The sequence below is a fragment of the Motacilla alba genome, chromosome 13 (genome assembly GCF_015832195.1).
Source record: "Motacilla alba alba isolate MOTALB_02 chromosome 13, Motacilla_alba_V1.0_pri, whole genome shotgun sequence".
In the NCBI taxonomy this organism is placed as follows: Eukaryota; Metazoa; Chordata; class Aves; order Passeriformes; family Motacillidae; genus Motacilla; species Motacilla alba.
Window position 1 is genome coordinate 10,698,007 of NC_052028.1, and position 25,485 is coordinate 10,723,491.

Below are 25,485 nucleotides of genomic sequence, written 5' to 3' on the forward strand. Positions count from 1 at the left end.
CAAATAGAATATAGACTATATTCAGAAATCCAAATTTCTGATTTCCTAATACTCACTCCAATCCACAGTGCATTTCATGTTTTGTTTTTCACATCCCTCCCCTGAAGGATAGGCAGAGGAAAGGAGGACAGGCAGCAGGACACCAGAGCAACAAGAGATCTGCAGATGGCAGCAATGTTTTATGTTCTCTGTGCACATCCAGGAGGTCTGTGGGGAGGACCTGACCCTGAGAGAAGGGTGTGCAGCACAACAGCACAACCAAGGCTTCAGCACTGCAATTTTTCACACAAGATTCTGTTTGGGAGCAGACTGCAGCCCAGCACAGGGGGAATAGCAGGAATTTGTGGGGGTGGTATCTGCACACCCTGATATATCCATGCACAAAATCCCAAAGGGAAGAATGAAAGGCACATCAGACAACCCACTGCTTTGTGTATCTGGAGAAATGGATTTGAACTGCTAAAATTTATTCCGAATTTATAAAAGAGTTAATGACCAGCCATTTCAGTAGCACCTGCAGAGCTTGTGGGGCTCTGAGCACCTTATAGAAGTGACATTCCTGGGACATGACTTTGCTGGGATAGGATTCTCATTTCACAAATAAGTGAGCTGAGGTACAGTGACCTGATCCAAGCTGCACAGGGACACTCTGATATATAGTTTTCTTCCCAAGCATCTCTTAACCTGTCAAACCCTGCCTCCTGCTGCAGTGCTGATACAGCATGGGATATGCTGCAGCAGTGCAGACAGTTCTTGGTTATGTCTGGAATACTTAGCAGCTGATGGCTCAAAATAACATCTCTGGCTGCAGAAGTTGGGAACCATTCCCACTTACCAGCTCCACATGGGTCAGCTGCTGAGCCAGGGTGTAAGGGTCACTGCAGACGCTCAGGATTTCTCTCTGAATTGATGGAGGTTTAGTTTTGAAGGCAACCAGCTTATCAGAGACAGCACTACTGATCTTGACAATCCCTTCTTGCCCATGGCTGAGGGTTGCAAGCTTCTGATTCAGTGCTTGCAAAAGCTGATTCATCTTTTTCCAGTAAGCCTGGAGAGACAGGGAGAGAAACATAAGCCACCCATAAAACATGACATTGGAGTGGGATTTTTGTGCTGAATTTTCCTTTCTGCAAAATACTCCTAAGCCAGCAACAGGTTACCATTTTATTTCCAACAACCCTATTTCAGAATAACCAGTTGGCTTAATTACAATTCTGTGCTCTGGACACAGAGACTGCAGTCAAGAGAAGAGGCAGGCAGGCAGGTGGGTTGGGCTGGCACTGATACTCCAGATTCCTGCCAACATCAGGCTCAAAGGAGAGGCAATGCTACCACATGAGATACTGCAGCTTTCTGGAGCACAGCAGCCTTTGGTACCTATCTTTTATGTCAGCTACATTTTGGCTGAGAACTCTACCTGTTAATGCTGCTTTGTCAACTCTTATTTATTAGGAAGAAGAAATGTTTCTAATGCTATTTTCTCCATCCTTTTGACCTGAATGCAGAAGAAGCTCGCAGCTGCTTGCTACCCAGCTGAAGTGGCTGGAGCATTGTGTAGCTTTGAGTATTTAATATCCAAATGTTAATTGCTACTGAACGAAGCTCATATTGTATTCCAAGCACAGCCATGTGCTCAGCAGGATCATCATTACCAACTTGCCCAGGTTGTTCTCAGAGCTGGAGCAACACTTTACAGACAATGAGTGGAGTCTCTGGCCATGGAGGATGGGCAGAAAGAAATTACTTCAACTGTTCATGACTGACAGATGCAGACATCACAAAACTGAGATAACAGAACTGATGGGTGGTTCTTAGGATAAGGTTAACTGGAAATGTTCTTGGCTAGACTGTGCCTCACCACAAGGAACAACACACACCTGTGTCTCAAGCTGGATGCAGCTCAAGTGAGCCTTTGGGAAGTAATCCCATGGTTTAGATCCAGCCCTTGCCTTCAGAGTTTTGTGGGCTGTGGATAGTGTTCAGTGTTAGGCATTGAGGGCACTCACATTTTTAGTGTTCAAGCAACCAGAAACCAGAGTCAGTGCTCTTCTCAGCTGCACAGAACCCGATCTGCACATCGGAGGTAGCACCTCCTCCTTCTTCACAGTGAAGCATAAGTTCTCACATCTACTCTGTCTTCATGACAGAGTAGGAAAGGCTGGAGACCTTTAGAACATCCCAAGTGCTTCAACTTTTGCCACAACACTTTGTAACTTTGATGCAGCTTTTCCAGCAAAAGGTTTCACACTGCTCTCTTGGACTCACATCGCTCTCCTTTCACCTAAGGAAGATGTTCTGCTGAGCTGGGCTAGAACATGTACCAGATGAGCAGGATAAGTCAGGCTCTTTTTTGTAAAACAGCTGTTAAGTCTGAAATGAAGAAGGTACCCAGAAGGCAGGAGGGACATGTCTTGAAGAATGACAACACACAATGTATTTGGAATCAAATCCCAAAGGTGGAGTGAAAATTGACTGAGGAAAACCCCACTCCTTCAGTTTTTATCTGTTACTGATGTATATTAGCTCCAAGAAAGGCCTTCTTCTTCATGTAAATCCTCATGTCAACAGCTGACCACAGTTTTGAGTAACAAAGACTGTTCTGGACCCAAACTACTGGCAACCATCTAAATATTTCTCTGTTTTACATCCAGGTGTGTTTGCAAATCTCAACACAGCTCATGAAGCTCTGTGAACACAGTGTGATTTTTTTAGTGACAACTCAAATAGTGACATATTTGGCATTTTGTGAACTTATTTTGTAAACAGAAACTCAGTTTTTTGGGGGTGGGGGGACAGCACTTAAAGCCAAGCCTTCTAATGAATAAAAAACATCTGGCCAAAAGACTTGGCTGGAAACCCAGCTCCTCCTTCTAGAAGGAGTTTAGATGAAAAATCTTGGACCAGCCATGTCTATGCAGTATCAAATTCTTCATAGTTTGGACAAAAAGACAAATAGCTGCATAAAATTTCTTGAAAGACATGCATATTAGCCAGTCTTTCAATAAATCTTTATCAAGAGATCTAGTTTCACCTCATTTTGTAGGGAATATGGCACAAAAAATAGATATAGACAACAGTAAAGAAAGATTCATGTAAGCCAACCACCTACTAAAGAATGAAAAAAAAGAGACACACTTAAAGGACACAAACAATTACACAGAAATCAGAGCTCTTGAAGAGACTCACTGGAAATCAGTTGGGTGCACCTTTGCTTAGAAAGCTTTTCTGTGCATATTGAGAGAGAAATTAAAAAAAAATCCTGCTTTTGCCCTTCTAAAAGCCTTTCCTGCCTTCTTTAAACTACATCCACTAACTGAAAACAACATTGTTCATTACCTTCAACGTGCTAGTAATTATCCTGCCACAAAGTGACCCCCCACTGCACAGGGGCTGCATGCTGGACTTATCAACCAATTTCACTTCACTGCCACATTAACAGTCAAAAGAAGCACACTTCTGTTTAATATTTAAAGAAAATGTTTCGTTCTTAACTAGGAAAGTTCCTCTGAAGACAGCAGGCCTCAGCAGGTGGCTTAGGAGCTCAAATTTTAATTAAAATTTCTAACTCTAAATGCAAATCACAGCACTTACTAAGAAATGCTTCTCAGCATGGACACCTTTATAAGCACATCACAGCCTTTAGAAAGTGGACTCTACAAAGAACAGGAGCAGACACTGCAGGGGAAAATCCTGCACTGACCTACATGGGCTGGATGACATCACAAATCTTTCAGTCTTTAACTTCCGTGGTTCACAACGGGAACAAGTTTCTTCCAAAAAACCAATGGTCACCATCACTGTTCTGTGCTGTCCCTTAAAAAAGGAAATTTGCATTCGGAGGATATGAGCTGTTTCTTAAATTAATTATTGATTTTGCTCTGGCATAATCACTTGCAATTACAGTGCCTAGTAATATCTGAAAAACAGTGATTTGAAACTAATGCAGTCTGAGGCCCCCCAGGGCACCCACAAGGATTTGTACACAGCTGTGCACGCTCCAGAGCAAAGGTGGGCAGTGCTTGCTCAGGTTAGGCAAATAAACCACTGCTTTGCATGCAGAAAGTTGATTTATAGCATTTATGATCCTTTACCAGGGCAACTACTGCTGGTAAAGAGCACATTCTAAGTCCCTGCTCTCCATCCTTTGGTGGACACAATTCTGGAGGGTCTGCATGGGTTTCCCTCACTTCTGATGCTGAAGGGCTGCAAGGCATCTTTTGCTGTGGCTGGCCAGGAGCAAGTCCATTGCCTCTTTTCCTTGAGGGAATTCTACTACTCTGACTAATGTAACTAAAGCCACTTTGGCTCCTTCTGAATTTTTTTGTTGCCTTCACCTCCACCATGTCTCACAGCTTCCCCATCCTACCCCTTCTCTCCCACGGGCTGCCCAGCCCAGGCAGCCAATCCGTGCCAGCCTACAGCTCTCTGGAAGTGCCACACATGCTGCCAGCCCAGCCCAAGAGCAGCTGTTTCCATTTATGACATATTTCATGTGCATAGGAGAGCCCAATTTCATTTTTGTGTGCTGCAGCCCTGCTAATTCCTTCTGTCCTCTCTCTCATCCTCATGGATATGTTCTTGTTGTTCTACTGGACTGCACCCCTCTGTGGCTCGAGGCCAGGCCTTCATGTAGCCAGTGGGACTGAAGTTTTCCACATCCCACAGTTAACCTAGCAGTAATTAGAGACTCTCAGCGTACTATTTGCTTATTATTTTCATAAACTTTGTGGTCTTTTTAATGTTTCCGAATTAATTTATGGGGTTCACCCACCTGAATGTGCAAGCAGGTCTCCCAGAGGCTCCATTCACTGTGACCCACTGTGCCACACACAGAGCTCACATATTTGAACCCCGGAACCATACAGACCTCTAGCCTGAGTCTGTGCTCAGCATGCCACACACTGCTGTCTTCTGCCACCTCCATGCTCCCAGACAAGCCACGTGTCCATGGACAGGGAATAATATAAGAACTCGGATCCAGAGAAGCTGTGGATGCCCCACTCTGGGAAGCGTTCAAGGCCAGTTGAACAGAGCTTGAAGCAACCTGGTCTAGAGGAAGGTGTCCCTGCCCATGGCAGGGATGTGGAACAAGATGGTCTTTAAGGTCCCTTCCAACCCAAAGCAGGCTGTGATTGTAACCTGGGAGATCACAGCTCTGCTGCTATTTGAATTGTCACCAGCACATTCAGACTATGCTGTGCCTTCACATATTCCTTCTATAAAATGGGAATGTTGTTATCCTACAATTCAATGTGCAGGAGATAAATTCCAATGCTCACTGCCCCAGGAGCACCTAAAGAGAGATGTGGCTTTCAGGGAAGATACTACAGGTTTTTACACTATTGCAGAAAAAAAAAACTCTGGGAGTATCCAGGAAGAGGCATGGAACAGAATGGAGGAAAAAGAGGAAAAGGAGGAACCAAGTGGGAAAATGAATTTAATGTATCAGCAGAACATCCCAAGTCAGGCATTCTCACCTCATCACATGGGGCTATCCTGTGAATCATGTCTTTGAGATGGCCAATCATCCGCTCTTCCTGAAAGTCATACGGGAATGTCTCTGTCCACTCTGTCAGCAACTGTAAGATTTTGGGTCCAAATTTTCTGATTCGAGCCTGAAATACAAACCATTGAATGATGGACAGGGACTGAAACATGTTCACTCATTAAAGTCTCTCTCTGTGTGTGTCACTGAACGTGGGGCCAGGTTTTCAAAGAAGGCATTTCTGTTGCACCTGCAAAACCTGCACACATGCATTCAGAGTGTGGTGCACAAATAATACATTTTGGCATGCAAAATGTACCAGAGCTCAGGTGCATGCACAACTGCCTGTTTTACATGCAGATTCAAGTATTCTGCACATGCAATTGACCTGTTTATGCCTGGATGGACATTTTGTTGGTGCAACCTTTATACCTTTTTTTAAAACATCTGGCCTTTTTGCTGATCAAACCATTTGTTCTTTCCTTTTGTACTTAGAACCCTTCTATATTTTCATCCTTCTCTGAAAAACTGCAGTGGATTTCTTGACCATTAAAGAGGTTTCTTGCTCCTTTGCTTTCTGGCTGTATGAAGAAATCTGCTTAGTGACCAGTGGCAGATGCACAATGAAGAAATAGGTGAACAAAACAGCAGCACTTTTGTAACTTTACCTGGGCTGCTGGTAATGTTCTTCCCACATGAGCTCAAGGTCAAGATGGGACAAGGACACTCACACAGCATACAGCTGATGCCCACTTCTGGTGGAGGTTTATCTGAGGATTGGGATGGGGCAAGGAGGGAAATGCAGGGAATGGCACAACTGGTGCATTAGTGTTATCTCAAAAGACAGCCAGTGTGCCTGCTCCCAAAGCTTTAATCCTTTGTTATGTGAAAAGGAAATGGTGTTAAAAAACAAACTGCATTTTTATTTACGGAAAACACAGACCGAAACAAACAGCCTTCTTCTGCATCCCCACGTACTGCAGCTGAAGTGTACCCTGTAATCAGGAAAAATTATACTCTTAAGCTCCCTGGCTCTTTGTTTTTCAACCAAGGTGGTCAAAATGCGTATTTCAGCTTTCCACCAACAACAGGTTTCAATGAACCACATCTCTAAAAATAACTGCTGTCAGCTAGCATTAAGCTCAGGCTCAAAGACCAGCAGGTGGCTGCTAAAGGGAAAGCTTTATTGGGAACTACAAAGGTCTGGGGAGACATTTGCTCCAGCTGTGTAAACTGCATTATGAATTGATGGAGAGGACTTTGTGCAAGTCACAGGACATGGGATGGCAGGTTACTTGTGTACAAACTTTCCAAATCAGCCCCACTCTTGGGAACACAAAATCAGCTGCGTCCCACCAGCCCAGTTTTATTGCTACAACACCCAGATGAACTTCAGGCAGATAAGAAGTCTTCATAATAAGACAGTGTTTTTAATTTCTTAAGAGTTTAATGAGCAGCAGAACTTTGCAATGCTCACATTTAATCCTCCTAAACTTGTATCTGTCATAGAATTGGAGAACAGAACCTCACACCTTAGAAAACTTGTTTTGCATGGTTCACATGGTTCACCCCATACAGATATTTCTATTAACACTGACTGTATGGGTAACCCAAGGCTGGGATTGCTGAGCATTCTGGAGAATGGCTCTCCACAGTGAAGGCAGAGCTCCTGCTACTCATGGAACCAGTTGTCTGTGCAAAAAAAAAGCACATGGTCAGATGTTGGTGACTCAGTATCTGATGCCAAACTTAAAAGCTGGAAAGCCTGATCCTGAAAATTTCAGAATTTCTGGAAATTTCCAACAAATGCATGTTCTGTTCCCTCCACTGCTCTGAAGGTGCAGCTCCTGCTCCAGATAACATACCAACCACGTGCTCATCAATGCAGCAAGGAGAGCTTGGGCAGAACCCAGCGCAGCATCCAGTGGGACCCATCACCTCTGCACTGTCTGTGGCACTGCCAGAGGATGCACACGTGTTCCTATGCACTGTACCAGGCTGCACAGTCCCTGGGGCAAAGTGGGAAGAGTGCTGAGGCAGGAACAGCTTGGATTTTCTCATTCTGCTCACCTGTGAGGGCACCACTGCTGCTCCTGCCCATTCCTGGGGCTCCACTGGTGCTGCTCTGAGGGCAGAGGGAAGGAGGGTGGTGGGCACCTGGTTACACGGTGCTCAAAGTGACAGGGAAGGCCAAGAGGAAATATTACTGTACCAGGAGCAAGAAAGCAAAGGGGCAGAGACAGTAAGTAAAAATGGGAGAGAGTGGTGTGTGGACATCTGCACTTGACAGTGTGTGAGGGTTATGTCCTACCTCCTTGCATCCTGCAGGCTTCCCCAGAGCCTTAAAGAAGTTAAGAAGGCAAGTCACCTGGGAAGACTGAGACAGGGGGAAAGGGAAAATTAGAAGAAGATTTGAAGTGACTGCTGCCTGAAGCATTGCTCTCAGACATGGATACCAGGATGCCTCAATGGCAGGATCTCAGTGGCAAATCCTTTATCAGAAAGATTTATTCAATCTAAAGAGAGGCAAGGGACACACACCAGAGCTTCAGAATCCTCTACCCATCGAAAACACCTCACATTTTTCTGCTGTCAACACTAACCTTGTCCAGCACGGGGTCATCCAGCCGCTGCTGCTCGATGCACTTGTGACACACTCGGGACAAAAGCTCATGGGGCTCAATGAAGAGTCTGGAACTCAGCAGGAATGTAAAGATATAGGCTTTCTGCAGGAGAAAGACAAGCAGACCTACTGTAAGCAGTCACACAGTGGGCAATATTGCCCGTAAAAGCCCTGAACTTCACAGCTTTTTCATTTCTACCTGGCAAGATCTTTATGAACTAAAAGACATAACAATTCCTCACCCTTGAACTGGTTACACTGAGCACAGGAGGCAGCAGCATCTCCTTCCTCCACAGCATCCACTTCCAGCCCTTGGTTGCCTAAACCCTGGGCAAACATCCAGTGAAGAGAGCGTGCAGGAGCAAGCCCAGGCACCGGAGCCAGCCCAGCCAGGATGCTGGAGACACTACAGCTAAATGGGCAGGAATCTCTGTGTTGTACTGGGTTGGGACCTGCAGACACCTCCATGTCAGCCACATCTTGATATTGCGCTGCAGATATCACCCAGCCTATTTTAAGCAATATTTCATTTATTCTATTAACTCCCCAAATTTCATTTCTATCAGCCAAATCATATCATGTGCAGTTCCACATCTGTGAAGCTGTGGGAAGCAGGTCTGCTGGATAAATCCTTGGATTATTCAAATTATTCCAGCAGTGAATTTAAAATACATGCATGAAGTCTCAGTTGTTGCGTCCTGACCCCTCCTTGCATCCTCGCACCTGAATTATCTCCTTTCCCCCAGCCCTAGCCATGCTCCCAAGCAGCAGGTATAATATTACATACCATACACTGCCTAATGAAAATCTCACAGCCTGATCTGCCCATTACCTATTTTTATTGCCTTTCTGTCCCTTTTTTTTTTTTTTTTTTTAATTGAGATGCTTCTTTATTACTTATTTTTAGCTGATCAGGAACTGAGCTCTGGGTAATTTAAAACATGCTGCCTGCTCTGCATTGATAACTTTCCCAGTCTCCTCAAGTACCCAGAAGTCAATGCTCCTCTGTGCTTTGAAATACAAGCCATGGAGATATATTAGCACTTAAAAGTCTTCCAGTCAAACTCTGCCTGAATTCCACTGAGGATGTGCAAAATCCAGTGAAGTCAATAGCTTGCAGGACCATAAACCTGCTTCCAGTTTAGATCCTCACACTCTTGGTGAGGAAACACTTAATTTCCACTGATGGAGCAAGGATTAGGATCTGGACTGTGCTGTCCAGTGGCTGCAAAGCTGTGAATACAATACAGGTAAATTACAAACCCACCAGAAGAATCATCTCTGTCATCACCAAGGGAATGCTCTGTACATACAGGCAAACCTGGATGGATTCAGCAGCCACTGAAATTCAGCTAATTTAATGCCAGTTCAGACTTGGGAGTTTTTTGCTACAGTTTTCCTCTAAACCTCTCTGGGAAGCACTGCTATTTTTGAAAAGCTCCAACTGCTACATCACTAATTCATCACCACGACAGCTCCCCCCCAACCCTGTTCTCTTATTTAAAGGCAGCATCATCTTTGGGATCTGCTTTTTCATGGGAACAATTATACAGCAGTGAAACAGCATTTAAAGCAATGCATCAATTTACCAAGCTTTAATTGTATGCAGCTTTTAAATGAGCCCTCTTAATTCAAAATTTAACACATTTGCACTTTTGCATAAAGTGCTGCCCCAATTCATCAAATTGAAACCATTTATTATACTGTGAATTGCTTACTTCAGGGTAGTAATCAGTGGTAGGTATCAGATGCTGGATTAGAGCATCCAGAGATGCTGAGGTAAGGTTTCCATCCTGGAAGATCAGTCCTCCTTGTTCACCTTCTTTTGAAGTATGTAGATGAGGGCTGAAGCCACATGGGGTAAACATACTGGTGGAACTCAGTGTTTGGGGCATGCCTTCCTGCAACAGAGACAGGGACAAGATCCATCAGATCCACAGCCACATCTGTCTTCTGGCTGATTTGAACAACACAGCCACTAATGAGAGCTTCCTGTGCACAAAATTAACACGATCCCTTCCTGATAACCTCCCGTCTCTTTCATTGCTGCCACTGGCAGATCACTCCTGCAATGGGCAGAACACAGAAAATGGAGCATTTTGATTTATGCTTTTGGGCCAGAAAGTGATGGCAGCTACTTTGGGCTCCCCCCCAGTCAAGAGTGGCTGTGATGATTCCCTTTTCACTGCCATCTCTGGTCAGGCCCACACAGGAGACAGGAGATACTTGGGACTTAAACCTCAGCAGGCTCCTGAACAGGATGAAGCAGTTTGTTTGAACCTCTGCCCTCCTGAGAATGAAGCAGGGAGAATTTAGGTGTGAGGGAGAGAAAAGTGGTGCCACCTAGAGCTTGCCTGGGATTGGAGCCTTGTGGCTCCCATGGGACAGCAGAGGTGTCAGATTGAGTGAGGAGATAGGAGCAGAAGTCAACTGGGGGAGGATGGAAAAGTGAAGGGAGTTGGAGGAAACAGAGAATGTGGGAACTGATGAAGAGATTAAATAGCAAGGAAAAGAGAAATGAGGAAGAGTGAGAAGGCAGACACCTGAACTATATTTGGAGCCCAAAGTTAGTCAGTCCTAGATCTATACTTAGGTACTAAATAAATGTTTCAAAGAAATCCTGAGCACTCATCGCCTTCACTAGAGCTGCTCAGTCCCCAGCACTTCTGAAAAGGAGGCCAGGCAGACTCTGAGCACATAGCCCACATTCAAATCCCTATATTTCAGTTATCTGAGTTTTTCAGGTTGCATTCTAGGTTTCATCTTGATTTTGTGGTTTACAATCAGCTTTGAATGTTCCTCCTGTTGAGCAAAGTTGTTTTGTTTTTGAATTGCTGCAGAGGGATGAGAGATTTTGCCCTGAGAGTTTTAAAGCATCTCCAGCTGCCTCTGAAATCCCTCCTGGAAGCTGCTCCTCTCTCAGCTAGAGGCAGCATTATAGGACATGGATGGGAAAAGAACAGTGTGTGCTCCCTTCCATGTCTGCAAATGCATCATCCAGAGCAAGGGACCCTTCTGTGACCTGACTATTTGTTTTCATGTTTGATTTTACCTCATAAAAGGGAGGATAGAAAAGAGATAAGAGAAGAGCATCAGAGCCAAGCAAGATCTGCACCCCGTGCCCTGCTGAGCCAGCAGTGAGCTCCCATGGCAGAAGGCCCAGGGCCATGGGGACAGCACTGCCAGGGCTGGGGCACACACAGCCAGCAGACACACCGTGGGGTTAAATACATTCCTCTGCCCTTTTCTGTATTCTGTTCTCTCTGCTTTTCTGCCTCTTTACTATCCCATACCATTTCAAAAGCTGACCCACGGCTTTGGTTTAGAATTTGGAGTTTGCCTTTCTCCCCCATGTAGATCAGCAGCTGTGCTGTGACCCAGGCAGTCAGCCCAGCCTCAGCTCCAGGTACAGCTTGTTGAGCTCACTCCTGCAAAAAACCCTTCCCTGCCTGGCACAGCCCATCTACTCCCCCAGCTCAGGGCCACCCTGGGCCACTGAGGAGAAGGGAATCATTCCTGTAAGCCAGGCAGGGTGGGAAGCCCTGGGAGAGGCTGGGAGCTGAGTCCCAGCTCCGTGGGAGATCAGGCTTTACAAGCAAAACTTGGGTGACTTCATCCTTCAAAGGAGGGAGCGTTCCCTGGAGCCAGCAGTTCCATCCCTTATCTCCTTCTGGGAGGTTCACACAGGCTGCCTCTGGGATTTGCAACCAACAAAAAGGAACCAAAATGTCAAACCTAACCAATTCCTACCTTGACTGGGAAATAAACTAGATGTTGGATTTTAGTTTAAGGACCAGAATATGTAAATGCCATCCCAGCCAGGATGGAAGTTGAAGCATCTAGTTCTAATGAACGTGCAGATGTGCCTGTTAATAAAGCTCTGAGAGCAAGTAATTGCTGCTTTTTGTAGCACATAGCTCAGACTCTGTGTAGTAAATGGGAAGGACTGCCAAATCCCATTTGTTACTTCTAACACGCTCTATGTTATGGCTTGTTTCTATGGCAATAATCCCAAGAAGGATTTCATGTCCACACAGATCAAGAAATAAATCTCATGGACATGCAGCTGTCTAGATGAGGAAAAGGAAAAGTTAGAACAGCTGTGAACTTACAGGACACATCCTGGCTGCAGCATAAAACAGAACTCACAACTAATGATTTATTCAGTGCAATCTCTCACTGTCAATGCCATTTTTATTATCAGATAGAAAGCATCTAAACAGGATATTGCCTGAACTTTTGCATAGTATTAAATGAGAAATCTTGCTGAAATACATGGTAATGCTTTTTTAGACAAAGTACATTTTTAAAAAGGAAATAAAACAGCTGTACGACTGTCACTGAGACATCTGTCTTGGGTATTGTCAAAAAATTAAATTTGACTTTTTTATTATGAAGTTCCTGAGTAACCTCAAGTTTTCAGGCAAGGCCTGTGTCATATCTGAGCTGGTGGATGACTGCCACCTTACTTGCCACCAAAGAAGACTTGAAGGTTTTAACAGATGCCTTTTGCTCCCTTTTATGTTACATTCACAGCAGGATGAGGCCAGCTGTACAAAGGATAAAAGACTCTTGCACTGCTAAGCTCAAAAATAACTAACATTAGCATTTGACAGACATGAATTCGGGACAGGGACTTCTCTGCCTAATTTCTTTTTCTGTTCATACATTTCCAGAGTTCTCTTTTCAAGAGTACTAAATAGAAACAAGATCTTTCTTTGAAAGAGCCCAAATACACAGACAAGGTTCTGCTGTCAATCACTCACAGAATACAGAAACAAGGGAAGCACTGAGAGGAAAACAAACAAGCAAACAACCAAGGAAATTTGTCTTATTGACCTCTTTGGATGATGGAAAAGGCAGCACAGACAGAGGCAGACCCTCCCCTGAAGGGCAGTGACAGGATGAGAGGCAGCACTCCCAGGCTGCAGCAGAGAAATTCCAGCTGAAGAGAAAATCATCCCCGAGCAGTGTGGAAGAGGAACCTGGACAGGATGTTCAATGTCCATCCTGGGAGGTTTTCAAAACTCAACTAGACAAGACTCTGAGCAAACTTGAAGCCCTTCTTCAAGTGGGAACTTGGACTAATGAGTGCAAGAGGTTGCTTCTGATTAGCTTCTCTGTGACTCTAACACACACATTTCCACTCAAGTATTGCCCCATTTCTGAGCTTTTCAATATAAACCCTGGCAAGTAAAAATTGAGTCCAGAATATTAGATATTTGTAAAGAAGTCTTTCTTGGAAAAAAAAAAGGTTTTTCTGCTTTTCCTGGAAACAACAGCTTGAATGTAGTAAAAATGACTCAAAACCTCACTTGAAAACCTCTTGGACTTAACCTGAAGTCAATGAGATTCAAGCATGTGATTCAGCAGGTGCATCCATGAACTTTCATCCAATTCAACACACAATGTTTTGCTGTTCCTCTCATTTCAGAAGCAAATCTGATGCCAATTTCAGCTGATAAATGGTGCTCTGGAGGAAGTGAGATGGTGAGATGCTAGTAAAGGGCAAACTTCCACCCCCAACATGCAAAATGACTGATGATACATGTGGCTGCACACACACAGCATTTAAACTACCTCTGTGCTCTGAAGGGCTGAGACCAGGAGACAGGAAAGTGTTTCTGCACTGGCTAAAAAAACCAAAAAGAAAATCCAGAGGCAGACTGTGCCTGGGACTGGTCTCTGTTACACTGAACCTCCCATGTGGCAGAAGGCAGGGCATGAGCCTCCTTCCTTGCCTACAGAAAAACAAGATGATAAATTGGAAACAAAGGCAGATTGGACTCAGCACTGCCTGGAAAAAGGAACACCAAATGCTGCTGGGCTGGGCTGGTAACATTTTGCATTAATTTTACCAAAACGTTATGTCTATCAGCAGTGGCCAGAGCAATCACACCACCATTTAAAAAATAATGGCAACATACACCTTTTTATCTTCCTTCACTGGCCAGCACCACCCAGTACTACAACACAGTGATAAAAAAAGACATAGACACTTCTCACTCCAAATGATGCTGCTTACACAAAATATTTCAGGACTTGATTCACTGAGCTAAAGCATGGAACCAAAGGATCACCAGTGCTTGGGAGAAAAATTACCCACAAATTCTGCACCTATCTACATCTGCAAGTGCCTTGAAATCTCTGGAAAACCAGTGCCCAGACCTGGAAGACTGAGGAGGCTTAAAGGAGTCCTAAGCACGCACGTGGGCCCGCTGATCTGCAGCAGGAGAGGTTCAAGGTGCCAGAGGACGGCTGCAGGCTGCCAGCTCTGCCTTCCTGGGCCAGGCAGGTGACCTGCAGCACAGCCACAAGGGTAAACGCCCCCCAGCATCCCCCAGCTCCACCACTTGCTGATACAAGTGTCCCCATGGCAAGTGCAGTTAATGCTTACGTGGACACGAAACGTTCAGGAAACATTTAATGTGGTTTTCAGTGCTTTTGATGTGATAAGTGTTTTATCCTTTATCAAAAACCTAATCACACTGTTTACTTTTGATCTTCATTTCATCTCTGCCTTCCATCTGCTCTGCCTCTCTCAAGGGGAAACAAGAGTTGGTACCATGTGACAAAGGGAACGGGGCTGCCGACTTATCTTCCCACCCACTTAACTTTTGGATTAACCAAATAAATAAAAGCCTTCCCACTTCAGGGATGAAAGGCACAAGCTTCTGACAATCTCCCAGCAGAATTACAGGAGCTAGGGAGGGTGGTAAGGGAAGGTGTGGAGGCTGGGGTATCCATCTGTGATGAGGGAGGCTCCAGGGTCACTCTGGCAAGTCAGCATTCAGGGAGCATGGGCAGGGGACAAGCCAAGGGTGTGGGAGACCCAAGTCAAGCATTCATTTGGCAAGGCACAGACTTTAACTAACATACCTAATCCAGAGTGATCTGGGAATCAAAATAGGAGACATCTCCCATCCCATCTCAACCCTACAAAAGTGTTTTCTGATCAAACAATCACCAAAACCATAACTAAAGGAACATGGCTTGCAATAAAACATTTTGGAAAAACATCTTGATCAGTTTTAGTAACCGGGTCTACTACCCAGCCATCACTATATGGAGAACAAACCCTGTCCACAGCCCCTGTCAGAACAGCACAAGACACACTGAGGTCTCATCAGCTTCAGTACCTGCCCACTGCTGTCACACAAGCCCCAAATACCACTGAGCTCAGCAGAAACTGCAGTAGCAGATGCTCATTTTTCTTTACATTACTTTCAGTAATTTTCCAGCTATTCATCTTTGCTGACAAAAAAAAATCAGAAGATAATCATAACAAGTTAAAATTCAGATTTTTCTCTGCTTCTTTTATAGGGAGGGAAGCAGAGGAAAGAAGAGAAAAGAATGCTGGTGTTTCAGAATACAAAAGGAAAACCACTGCAAAGTAATTGCTTCCAGTTGCTAAGGCCATGGTTATAAACATATTTTCAGCAAGAGTACCTGGCATTAACAAACTCAATGTATTTGATGATGATTTAATTAGGAAAGTGGTAGCAGATGTAACTTTCTTATCACCTTTTCACCAGGCCCTAAAACATTCAATTTACAGCCCATGAAGTTGTGAGATTGCTGAAAACTCAACCTGTCAATCGCAGTGCTGCTGGAAGTGGTTAAATGAGCAACAGAATGAAGTCTCTACATGAGTTAGAAACACAAAGGAAGCACAAGGGATGAGAACAGTGGGGAAAAACATTTAACTGCAATATTCTCCAATCTCAATAATGATGATTACATCTCAATGCAGGTTCCCTCCCCTTTCCTACCCACTCCTTGCAGCAGCTGAGGACTTCACTGAGATTCCCATGAATGAGGCTGCAAGAGCAGCAAGTGAATGTATGGCTTTGGATATCTAATCAGAATTAGACGATGATTTTGTTTCCTTTGATCCCACCTGGTTCTCACTTCTTACTCATCCACCCACACGTATCACTTCCCTAAAGAGTTCACCCAGTGAAGCCTTCTTAGAGAGGAGGGGAAGGAAAACTCCTCACAAATCTAAACCAGCTATCACAGAAAGCAACCTTGGGTAAAGGAAGGAGAGCTGAGTAGCAGAGAGGACGGGACAGGACAGCTCCATGATGTGTTGTGGTACACCACACTCAGAGCAGGGGATGTGGGCCAGGAGCCTCAGGGTGTCTGGAAAACTTTTCTTCTTTTTCTTCTGCAAAATTGAACTCCACAGAAATTACTGGGCTCTACAACTCCACAGACTTACTCCAGGCTAGAAAAAGATCTTTTGTAATTCTCCAAGAAATGCACATAGGTGCAGCAGAGCCAGAGTATGTCTGCCTGCTGAATTCATTCCATCATGTCAGTAAAATGATCCTAGAGGTAAAATGATCTTGTACTAGAGGTTTATGAGAAATATCTTGCAGTCAGAAAAACAACCATGCTAACCAATTACCTCGAAATCTGACGGACATGCCTCAGAAAGAGGCCCAATTTATAGGTAAGGAGGCATTAAATCAATTACCAGCACGGTGCAAGCAAGAACAAGGTCACCTTGCTGAAGGAATATTTCTGTTTATGCTCATGTCAGAGTATTTTGCTCAATAGAGAAAAATGAAAACCTGATTATCATGAATTTGGTAGACTGGTCTGAAGTAGAATGTAAATCAGAAAAGGGAAGATTTATGGCCAATTAAATTGAACTCCAATCAAAATCCCATTCAGGCAACAGTTCCCTGGGGGCTTCAATTTGTTAGTGCCACATTTTTTTAATAACTTTCTTTTTCATGTAACATCAGCAATAATAAAATCCCTTCAATAACAAGCAGAGCCATGAACACTTTATTTATCTTAAAATGCCATCATTGCCTGGAATCATAAGGCATTGAAAGGATGAGCTGTAATCGCTCAAGAACAACCCCCCACAGCACTGCAATGGGTGTAAAGACTTTTTTCTTAGTCTCAGAGCAATTTCTCTTTTCATTAATCTGGTTCAAGTCTGAAGTATTTCTCCTGAGTAACACGGAGTTGGTGCTGACCCTGCCAGGAGAGCAACACAGCCTCTGATGTCTCAGACCCTTCCCAGTGCTGGGTGTGCACGTGGCAGACACAGCCCATGGCAAATCTGTGCCTCATCATTAGCAGATTTTTAGAATTATTAGAAAGAGAAGGCTATCAACATATTCCAGATGCCCTTGACAATATTCAAATGCATGCCAAAGGCAGCAGTCTGGATTTCTCTCTTTAGGCTAGGAAATCTATTTTCTGCTCTCTCTCCCCTTATGCCTCCCCTTCCTCCAGAGCTCCTGGTATCCTGGTAAAACCCTTAGACAATATAAAAACTATTCTGGTGCATAGAATTTCTTTTAAAGTAAAAGTTATCCTTTCTTTATCTGCTCAGAAATTATCCATTATCCTTTCCCTCCCCTTTTTAAGGAAAGAAAGAGGCTAAATAGAACATAAATGGGAGAAGGAAAATGAGAGTGCTTAGGGTGGGAATGAATTACTGCAGCTTTTGTTAAACACAAAATTGCAAACTTTGCCCTGAGTGAAGTCAGAGCTCAACCAGGCATGGACAGAGAGGGAAATCCCGGAACAAAACCACGCAGGCAGCATTCCCAGAAACCACTGACATCAACAGGAGCCTTTTGGCTCAGTTCACTCAGCACTGACGGGCCACCACTGGGACTGCCTGGAAATCAGTCAATGCTTGGATCTTCTTCCTTCAGCAGTGGAAGTGGTGAGGAGAGGAAGTTATTTAAGGATAACTAACACTTGTCAGCCTGCAGGGCTGTGTGGTTTTGCTGGACAGTCCGGGCTGTGGCATCACCAAACTCACACCTAAAATCAAGAGAGACACTGTGGAAATTGTATTTAATACCCAAATACCCGAGCACGACGTCGTGACTGCCTTCAGTCCTCAGCAGCCACCTCCTCCCAGGAACAGCGTCTGCCAGGCCAAGCCTGGAGGAATCAGAGAGGCTTAAAAGCAGCATGGCAGAGTCTGGTCCCTGCAACACCTACAGCTTTGCAGGAGCAAGGCTGCCTCTCCCCAGCTAAATGAATGCTGGCTCCACCGCATGCTGTCAGAATTACAATGGAAAGCCCGTAAATAAAACAGAAATGCAGATCTCAGTCCTCCTCTCATGACATCTTGGTGAGAACAAGCCCTGACAGGAATAAAAAAACCTCCCACACTAAGCAAAGCAATTCTGCTCTTTATGCAGAAGGAAGAAGGAAAGCTGTATATCAAACAAATAATTACAAGAGCAGCTTTATCAGTCCCTGCTGATTACTCTCAGCTCGGTTTGATGATTCTGCCAGCGCTCTGCAGGTTGTTCAGAGAGGTGGATGTCACAACATTTTACTTGCAGTTCTTTCCTTTATTAGCACCTACTGCTACCTGTCTCTTAGTCAAAAATCTTGGCATACATTTAGAAATTGGTCTCCTGGAATGTGTCAGGGAGGTTTAAAAACCTAGAAATCATATTTTTATACACACATCCTCAGACACCACATGTGAATATGAATGCATAATGATGTATTTTGGGTGTTACATACGTAAATGCAGTTATATAGAGACACACACATTCACGTAAGTGCACTCCTCCTCCTCAATATGTAAATACAGAAATTCAAGTAACTTCCCTACCACTGTTCCAGTTTGAGTGGGACAACATTTCCGTTGACCTATTTTCTTCCCCAAATTTGCTAAAATATTAAATGGAAGAGGGTCTCATTTTTATCTCAGAAAGCATCAACACATTCTGAAGAGCATCATAAGCTCTGACTGTCACCAATGTCAATTTATCACCACTGTTCATTAGAGTGTATCCAAGCAATGCTCAGTTACCAGATTAGGAGCAAAAATTTAAGTGACATTTGTGCCAATTGCCAGGGTCTGGAGGCATCCCTGAGATTTATGTCCAGCTGCAAGGCATCCTTTGTGTGGAGCATCTCCGTGCTCCAGTGTGCAGTGCCTGGCTGAGGGGACAGACAACCAAGCACCTGATTTATGGTGCTCACATCCCCGAGCCTCAGCTCACCTCCAGGAGCTGTGCACAGGACTGTGGGCAGGAAAACTGAGAGGTCAGGGCTGAGCCTGTCAGTGATGGATCCAGCCATGCAGGCTCCCTTGCACAGCTCCCCCTCTCAGCCCTGGGCAGGAGAGGCACTGAACACTCAGACATTCAGGCAGGGAGGGTGGACAGAGCACAGGGGCTCCATCAGCACAGCCAGCACCAGGCTCCAGCTTAGACACAGATTCAGGTTATTTCATCCCAGCAGCCTCAGAGTGCTCCAGACTGATGAGCAGGCTCTCATCCTCTATGGGTGACATATGGACACGTCTCCCTAAAAGAAATGAGCTCGTGAGCTTCTGGATTTCCCCTTCTGGAGCACCATCTGTGCCTGCTCCCAGTCCCACCACCCGCTGCCAAGCGTGACCCGAGGCAGCCCCGCGCGGGCCCAGGGAGCAGCAGCAGCATCCCTGGCTGTCCCAAATTCGAACACATTCATGCTGGAATATGCTCAAGCCCGCACAAGCTCAGCCTTCATTTGGGCAGGCAAGGAGTATTCGGCTGACAGATTTTCTCTGGCTGCATTAAGTATTAAAAAAAAAAAAAAAAAAAAAAAAAAAAAAAAAAAAAAAAAAAAAAGGAAAAAAAAAAGACTGCTGACATTTAGGATAACACTGCAAGTCTGTAGCTGGAAAATAAATCCCTCAGCTTCAGAAGAAGGAAATCTGAGCTGCAGCCCAAGCAGCAGCACAGGTGAGGGTGCTGGGCCCACATGCTGGGGCTCCCAACACCCCAGGGAAGCACCATGCTGAGCCCTGACCACCCCTTCCCCAGGGGCCACGGGCAAGGGAGAGGCACTGCTGAGCTGACTAATTGCTCATTAGCTGAAATTAACTCTGCAAGACAATTCTGTGATCACTGCTAGAAGTCTGTCATTAAAAAGGACTGCAGACATTAGTTCTTAGCTTCCAATCAAAGCACCAGCAAAGTGATGCCCAGGCTTTGGGATCAACAATCTGCTCTCAGAGAAACATGGGGATTGCCCGTGGTCCATCCAGCTCTCCCATCTGCCTCTCTCACTGGCCACCACCACTGGGTACATCTCAGACAGGCAAGAGCACTGCAGGGGCAGAAACAGAACACTCTGCCCACTACAGCAGCCTCCTTCTGCTCCTGAGTTAGGAGAACAGTTCATACCCTGAAGCATGAGATTTAATATCCACCCAAAACCTGTTCTGGTTAGTGATTCTCAGTGCCCAGGCAGAAATTATAACTCTCAGGAACCAGCAGCAGAACTCTTAGAGCTATGGCAGCAGAACTCTTAGAGCTAAATACACTCCTGTCAGAGGAGCTGATTCTAAATATTAGGAGATGAATTTTTTCTTGGCATCATTCCACTGATATTTGTGGTATAAAACCCAGGGGTGAACATGGTCCAAGATATACACAAAATTAGCTAAATTCTGAACTGCACTTGCTGACCTCATAACTCTTCAGCAGTTGAAATGTGGGCTACAAAGCCAATTTCCATAAAGGACATGTTCCAGTTAACAGTGGGAGACTGTGCTGACTCGAGCTGTGTGAGCACACTACTGAGATATTTCCCACATAATCTACATTCATTCCATACTTTTTGGAAGTGCTCCTCAAAAGATGGTGTCAAGGGTGTAAATCCTGTAGATCAAAAAGATACGTGACCCATAAGAAGGCACAGAGCTTTAATCACTCGTTATTTTGGTGCTTTGAGAAGCCCCAAACAACACGCATGAGTTTTCTTCCCCCCAGCCTCAAGACTGCAGGGTAGCAGCTTGCCTAAGGTTTAGACAGCCCAGATGGGGACATAGGCACCCCTCTGGAATGCTTGGAGAAGGATATGCTGTACAGGGACAGTGAAAATCCCAATTTCTGTCTGCAGATAGCACCCAACATATAAAAACTATATTCATTCCTTCATTTTGCATATTGTTTGAGCAACAGTGAGGTTTTAAAAGCAGCAACTCTCACTGTTGGGAAATTGCACTATTTTAATGATATAACAAACTGACTGATACTAAATTTGAATGTACACCAGAGTTGTTACCCTGTGGCTAAATGTCTCACCCTTACTTAATCTTCTCAGGCTCCAGACCTGCACAGACAGACACAGGACTTTAAATTCCACAGGGGAATTTCTGGTAAACTATGCATCTACAGATATGCAAACATGGAGTATTTGCAAAAGGAAGAGTCTAATGTCACCTGTAATCTCCCAAGCCTGTAGATTTATACATGCAATTGAAGAAAACCCTTGACTTTCCACTCTGCATGAGGAATCGGATGAATCACAAGCTCAAATTAGGTCTGGCATCAGCTCATAGCTGGGGCCATATTCTTGCCATCTTAATTCTGTTCTGTGGCCTCAAAATGCTCTTGAAATCAGTGTGAGTATTCCACAAGTATGCTTCTGCTCATCTGGGTAAGGGGAATCACCTTTGCTCCCCAAATACAACTGAAGGCTCACATCAACAAGGTTAGAGATCACATTTAAAAAACCAGTCTCTGGTATTTGCAAACTTTCTGAGAGTGCTAATCCCAAAACCAGAAATGTGCAACTTGTCTTGAAATGTTTATTCAACTAAATAATTATTTCAATGTGAATAATTCTAAAGAAGCTGAGCCAGCATCCTGCTGCAAACAAAGAATATTGACAAGAATCCTGCTTTATGCTCAATTTGAGGCAGTAACTAGAAAATACACACAGCCCTTCGTCAACAGGATATAATCCAAGTAGGAATATGGGATGGCACAGAGTGGCCTCAAGGACTGTTTTAAGAACCTAGATGAGGGGCCAAGCCAGCAGCATGTGCAATAACCTGCATGGGTGGGTTCCCAGTACCCTCCATGGACCCCGTTTTTGGGAGCAGGACTCAGGTTGTACTCACCTGAGCCCAACAAACCTGTAGTCACAAACATTTACTGCTGCTTGAGTTTGCAGGAGGATGGACAAGCACAAGTGAAGATTTCATTGCTGAATGCTTTGCTAGGATGTCCCAGCTGCAGCTATGATGGACACAGGGCATGGGAATCTGATTAAAAAACAATGTGAACTCCATAAAGAGAAAACTGTGGAAGGGAGGAATGTTGTGAAGTGTGCGGTGTTGAGTGAAACCAGGGGGCTGAATGTTGACTTGTAAATGACCCTAATTAAACCAGAAAATGTAAGAATGGCAGAGCCTCACACAAACCTCCATTAAAGTTTCCAGCAGTACCGCTGAGGAGCTGAAACACCACAAACAGCACAGCCTCTGCTCCTGTCTTCATCACAGCTCTGCATTTAGACACGTATGGTTATTCTGGTCTTTGGGAGGGCACTTTCAGATCCAGGATGCCCTCCTTGCATTTCAAATTTTCAAATTCCCATTTCAGCAGCCCCTGCTGCACTTTTAGATGGCACTGAAATTTCAGACTGTACTTCCCTACTGAAAGAATCTATTTAAGAGGGAAGCGGGAAGGTAACCAGCTGGAAATCCATGATGGAGGAAAGACTACTTGTTACCTCCCCAAGGGAGACAGAGGAGAGTAAAAGTTAATGGAAGGATAATCAGGAACTCTTCAGGGATATCAGTTTATATGCCAGGAGCATATATAACTGAGACTTGTTTGCATATCAAGAAATTACAGGAGAAGGTGTGACAGCCAAATGCAGCTTATGAAAATATGGCTATCAGTAAAGCTGATAGCTGCCTCGCATGTGAAAACCCAATCCTAACACTCAGCCTGGCAAGTGGAGGCTAAATAACATCAATATGTCTGCTCTGGGCAGCCATGCAGTAAAATCACTTCTTATGACATTTACAGTGTTTTCAGAAGACATGCCTGGGACTCAGAGAAACAGGCTGGTTTCTTAGGGATTTCAAGGATGCCAGCTTAAAATATCCACAAAATTGAAATACTCAAGCTTTAAAACAACATGGTAGAAACGGGTTGCCTTTTAATAGTCAGAGGGAAAAAAAACACCAAACAACCCAGCAACTCAGAGATTGCTTGAAAACACCACACTGTGCTACATGAACAGGACAAGACATAATTCAGTTTTAGAGCTCTGCATATTTAAGTTCTTCAAAGAGTTTTAGCAGATTAAACTCCAAAGAAGCTGCACTGTCCAAAAGCAGAGATGTATTGCTATTTATCTGCTCAGCAGTGCACACCTGCAGTCACATCCCGTCACCTGGAGAGCTCCATGTATCTCAGTGGGGCCAAGAGACCCCATCAGTCCTGGCATGGGAGTCCCTTTGGGAAATAGAAGGAATTCACCCACATCTGATTACCCTCCATACTGTTACAAGCATTTTGTTCAAGAACTATCTTCTAAATAGAAGTATCTACTGGTGTGAAGATCCTCCCTTCACACCAGTGCTCCCATTCACTTCCATCCCACACATTTAATAAAGCTCCCAGCTGGTCCCTGCAAATGCCACTGCACTCTGGCCAGATCTGTGCCCTGACCTTCCTGCCAAGGCCAGCACAAAGCTCTCCTTCCCTTCCTGCTCCAGGCTGGTTGGCAGTGCTGCTCCAGCCTATTAAACACTGTGAAAAGGAAGGACCACGAAAAGCCTTTCACTGGGATAAGTGATCAAACGCGGGATTTTATTATTAGAATCTGTTTTGTCAAAAAGGAGGATATTGGCCAAGATTATCTCAGTCTGCTTTGTGATCGTTTCAGTGAAATCCTTCCCACTGGTCAAATCCGGAAATGTGTGGGAAATTAAGTGATTTAGCCTATTATACATCTTTTACCACACTAATGACCAACATTCTTCTTGATTGTCCAGGGCATTTTTTTAGTGTGTGCCTGCCATTCATAAATACATAATTGCTTTCTTGTTTAAAATCTGTATTAACATAGTGAGCAGCTAGATGGCTACCACAATTACCTGGGGGCAAAAAAAGGTTCCATCTCACATATGGTACAATCCACCACCATTTTTCAGGGCTGTAGTCCATTTTGCCAGCTCAGTGACTTCTCTGTGAGAACACAATTTCAAAATTCCCAAATCCTCCACTTTTAAAGCTTTTCATGTTACACAGCTCTTCATTCTGCTTCACTGCCACACCACACACCATGAGAGGCCAGAGTCAAGAGGTTATTGTGGAGCTCAGTCCATCATTATTCAACACTTATTTCTACAAAAGCCTCCAGGAGCTTCCAAGTTCCAAGAGACCCTTCCACAAAGAAAGAGTTTGGTCCAGCACCATGTCTCCATCCTCTGTAGAATCCACATTTTTTTCCTTTTCTCTCACATCTCCAAATCTTTGATAATTTTCACCTTCTCTAGGCAGTTCAATGACACTTTTGATTTGCAAGTGAGTTCATTCTACCGGATGAGTAGTTTCACTACCTGCATTTCAGTATCACATCAGTACTGGCTTTCTTCCAACCAGGAGACTCAGAAGAACCCTGAAGAGGTCTTTGTATTCAGACCAAGCCTTCTGCTGAGCTGTAGGCACCATCTGTAAAGTGACTCTGTGCAAATGACATCATCGCGTGGCCAGCGTGCTCTTCCGACAGTAAATTTGTTTGGCACACCAAGTCAAAACCGAGCTTTTTCAAATTGTCAGCATCTTGAGCTCAGTCTTGCAGCTAAATACCACGTTGTGTTCCTTCTACTCCACATCTCACACTTCAGCAACAATGCAATCTCAGCAATCAAACCTGAGCTGGCACTTTTTGTGATGACTCACAGAGGTGATGAAAATACAATTGCTCTCCCAGACTCGGGCTGGCTCAAAATGGCACCAAATGTATCACAGAGGTGTCTCTTAATTCCCCACCCTTTGTTCAAAGAATTAAACAGGCACACAGAGAAGAGACAGATGCAGCAATGAAATGGCTGTTTTACCCTCATTTGTCACCAGTCTGACTCTTGACTAATGGGGCTTAATGTAGTTGTACATTATGGTTTCAGATGGGTGTCTTTACTCACACTGAGTTATGCACTTCACGAGGAGCAGCAACAAAACCGCGCGCTCACCAACCGAAGCACTGAGAAATAAGGCTGGAGTGAGACTCTGTAAGTTAAAGTGACATTTAGTAGCATAACAGCCACATAACCTCCAGACAGAGGCTCTTAACCCACAGCAGACTTATTTCTAAAGCTGCGTTTGTCACAGGTGACATGCAGCTACATGCTCCCCAGACACAGTGACACACAATAGAGAAACCTTCATTCTCTCTGAAGGCAGGAATGTTTGTCCTTGTCACCCAGTGAAAGATGGCAACTCCAGCCTGCTGTGTGCTGCAATCACACCAGCACAGTGAACCTGGCAGGAGGAAAATTAAAGCAGCCAAGAGGCAGTGCCTACCTTTTGAATCAATTTATCTCAGGGCATGCCTGCAGCCTTCCTCTGCCATGCACTGGCAA

General features: G+C 44.5%; 1 protein-coding gene across 5 annotated transcripts in view; it reads right to left on the reverse strand.

Moving 5' to 3' along the window:
* The window catches only part of RASGEF1C (RasGEF domain family member 1C), a 72,624-nt gene that overhangs the window by 19,134 nt on the left and 28,005 nt on the right, over window positions 1-25,485 (reverse strand). For 3 of the 5 annotated variants that reach the window (XM_038150116.1, XM_038150117.1, XM_038150119.1), the window contains 5 exons: window positions 9,827-10,009; window positions 8,089-8,211; window positions 7,797-7,862; window positions 5,478-5,615; window positions 836-1,048 (listed from right to left, as the gene is read on the reverse strand). In XM_038150116.1, the coding sequence (XP_038006044.1) occupies window positions 836-1,048; window positions 5,478-5,615; window positions 7,797-7,862; window positions 8,089-8,211; window positions 9,827-10,009 (723 nt within the window). The remainder of the gene's footprint in view (window positions 1-835; window positions 1,049-5,477; window positions 5,616-7,796; window positions 7,863-8,088; window positions 8,212-9,826; window positions 10,010-25,485) is intronic. The other 2 variants (XM_038150120.1, XM_038150121.1) reach the window with 1 other exon arrangement.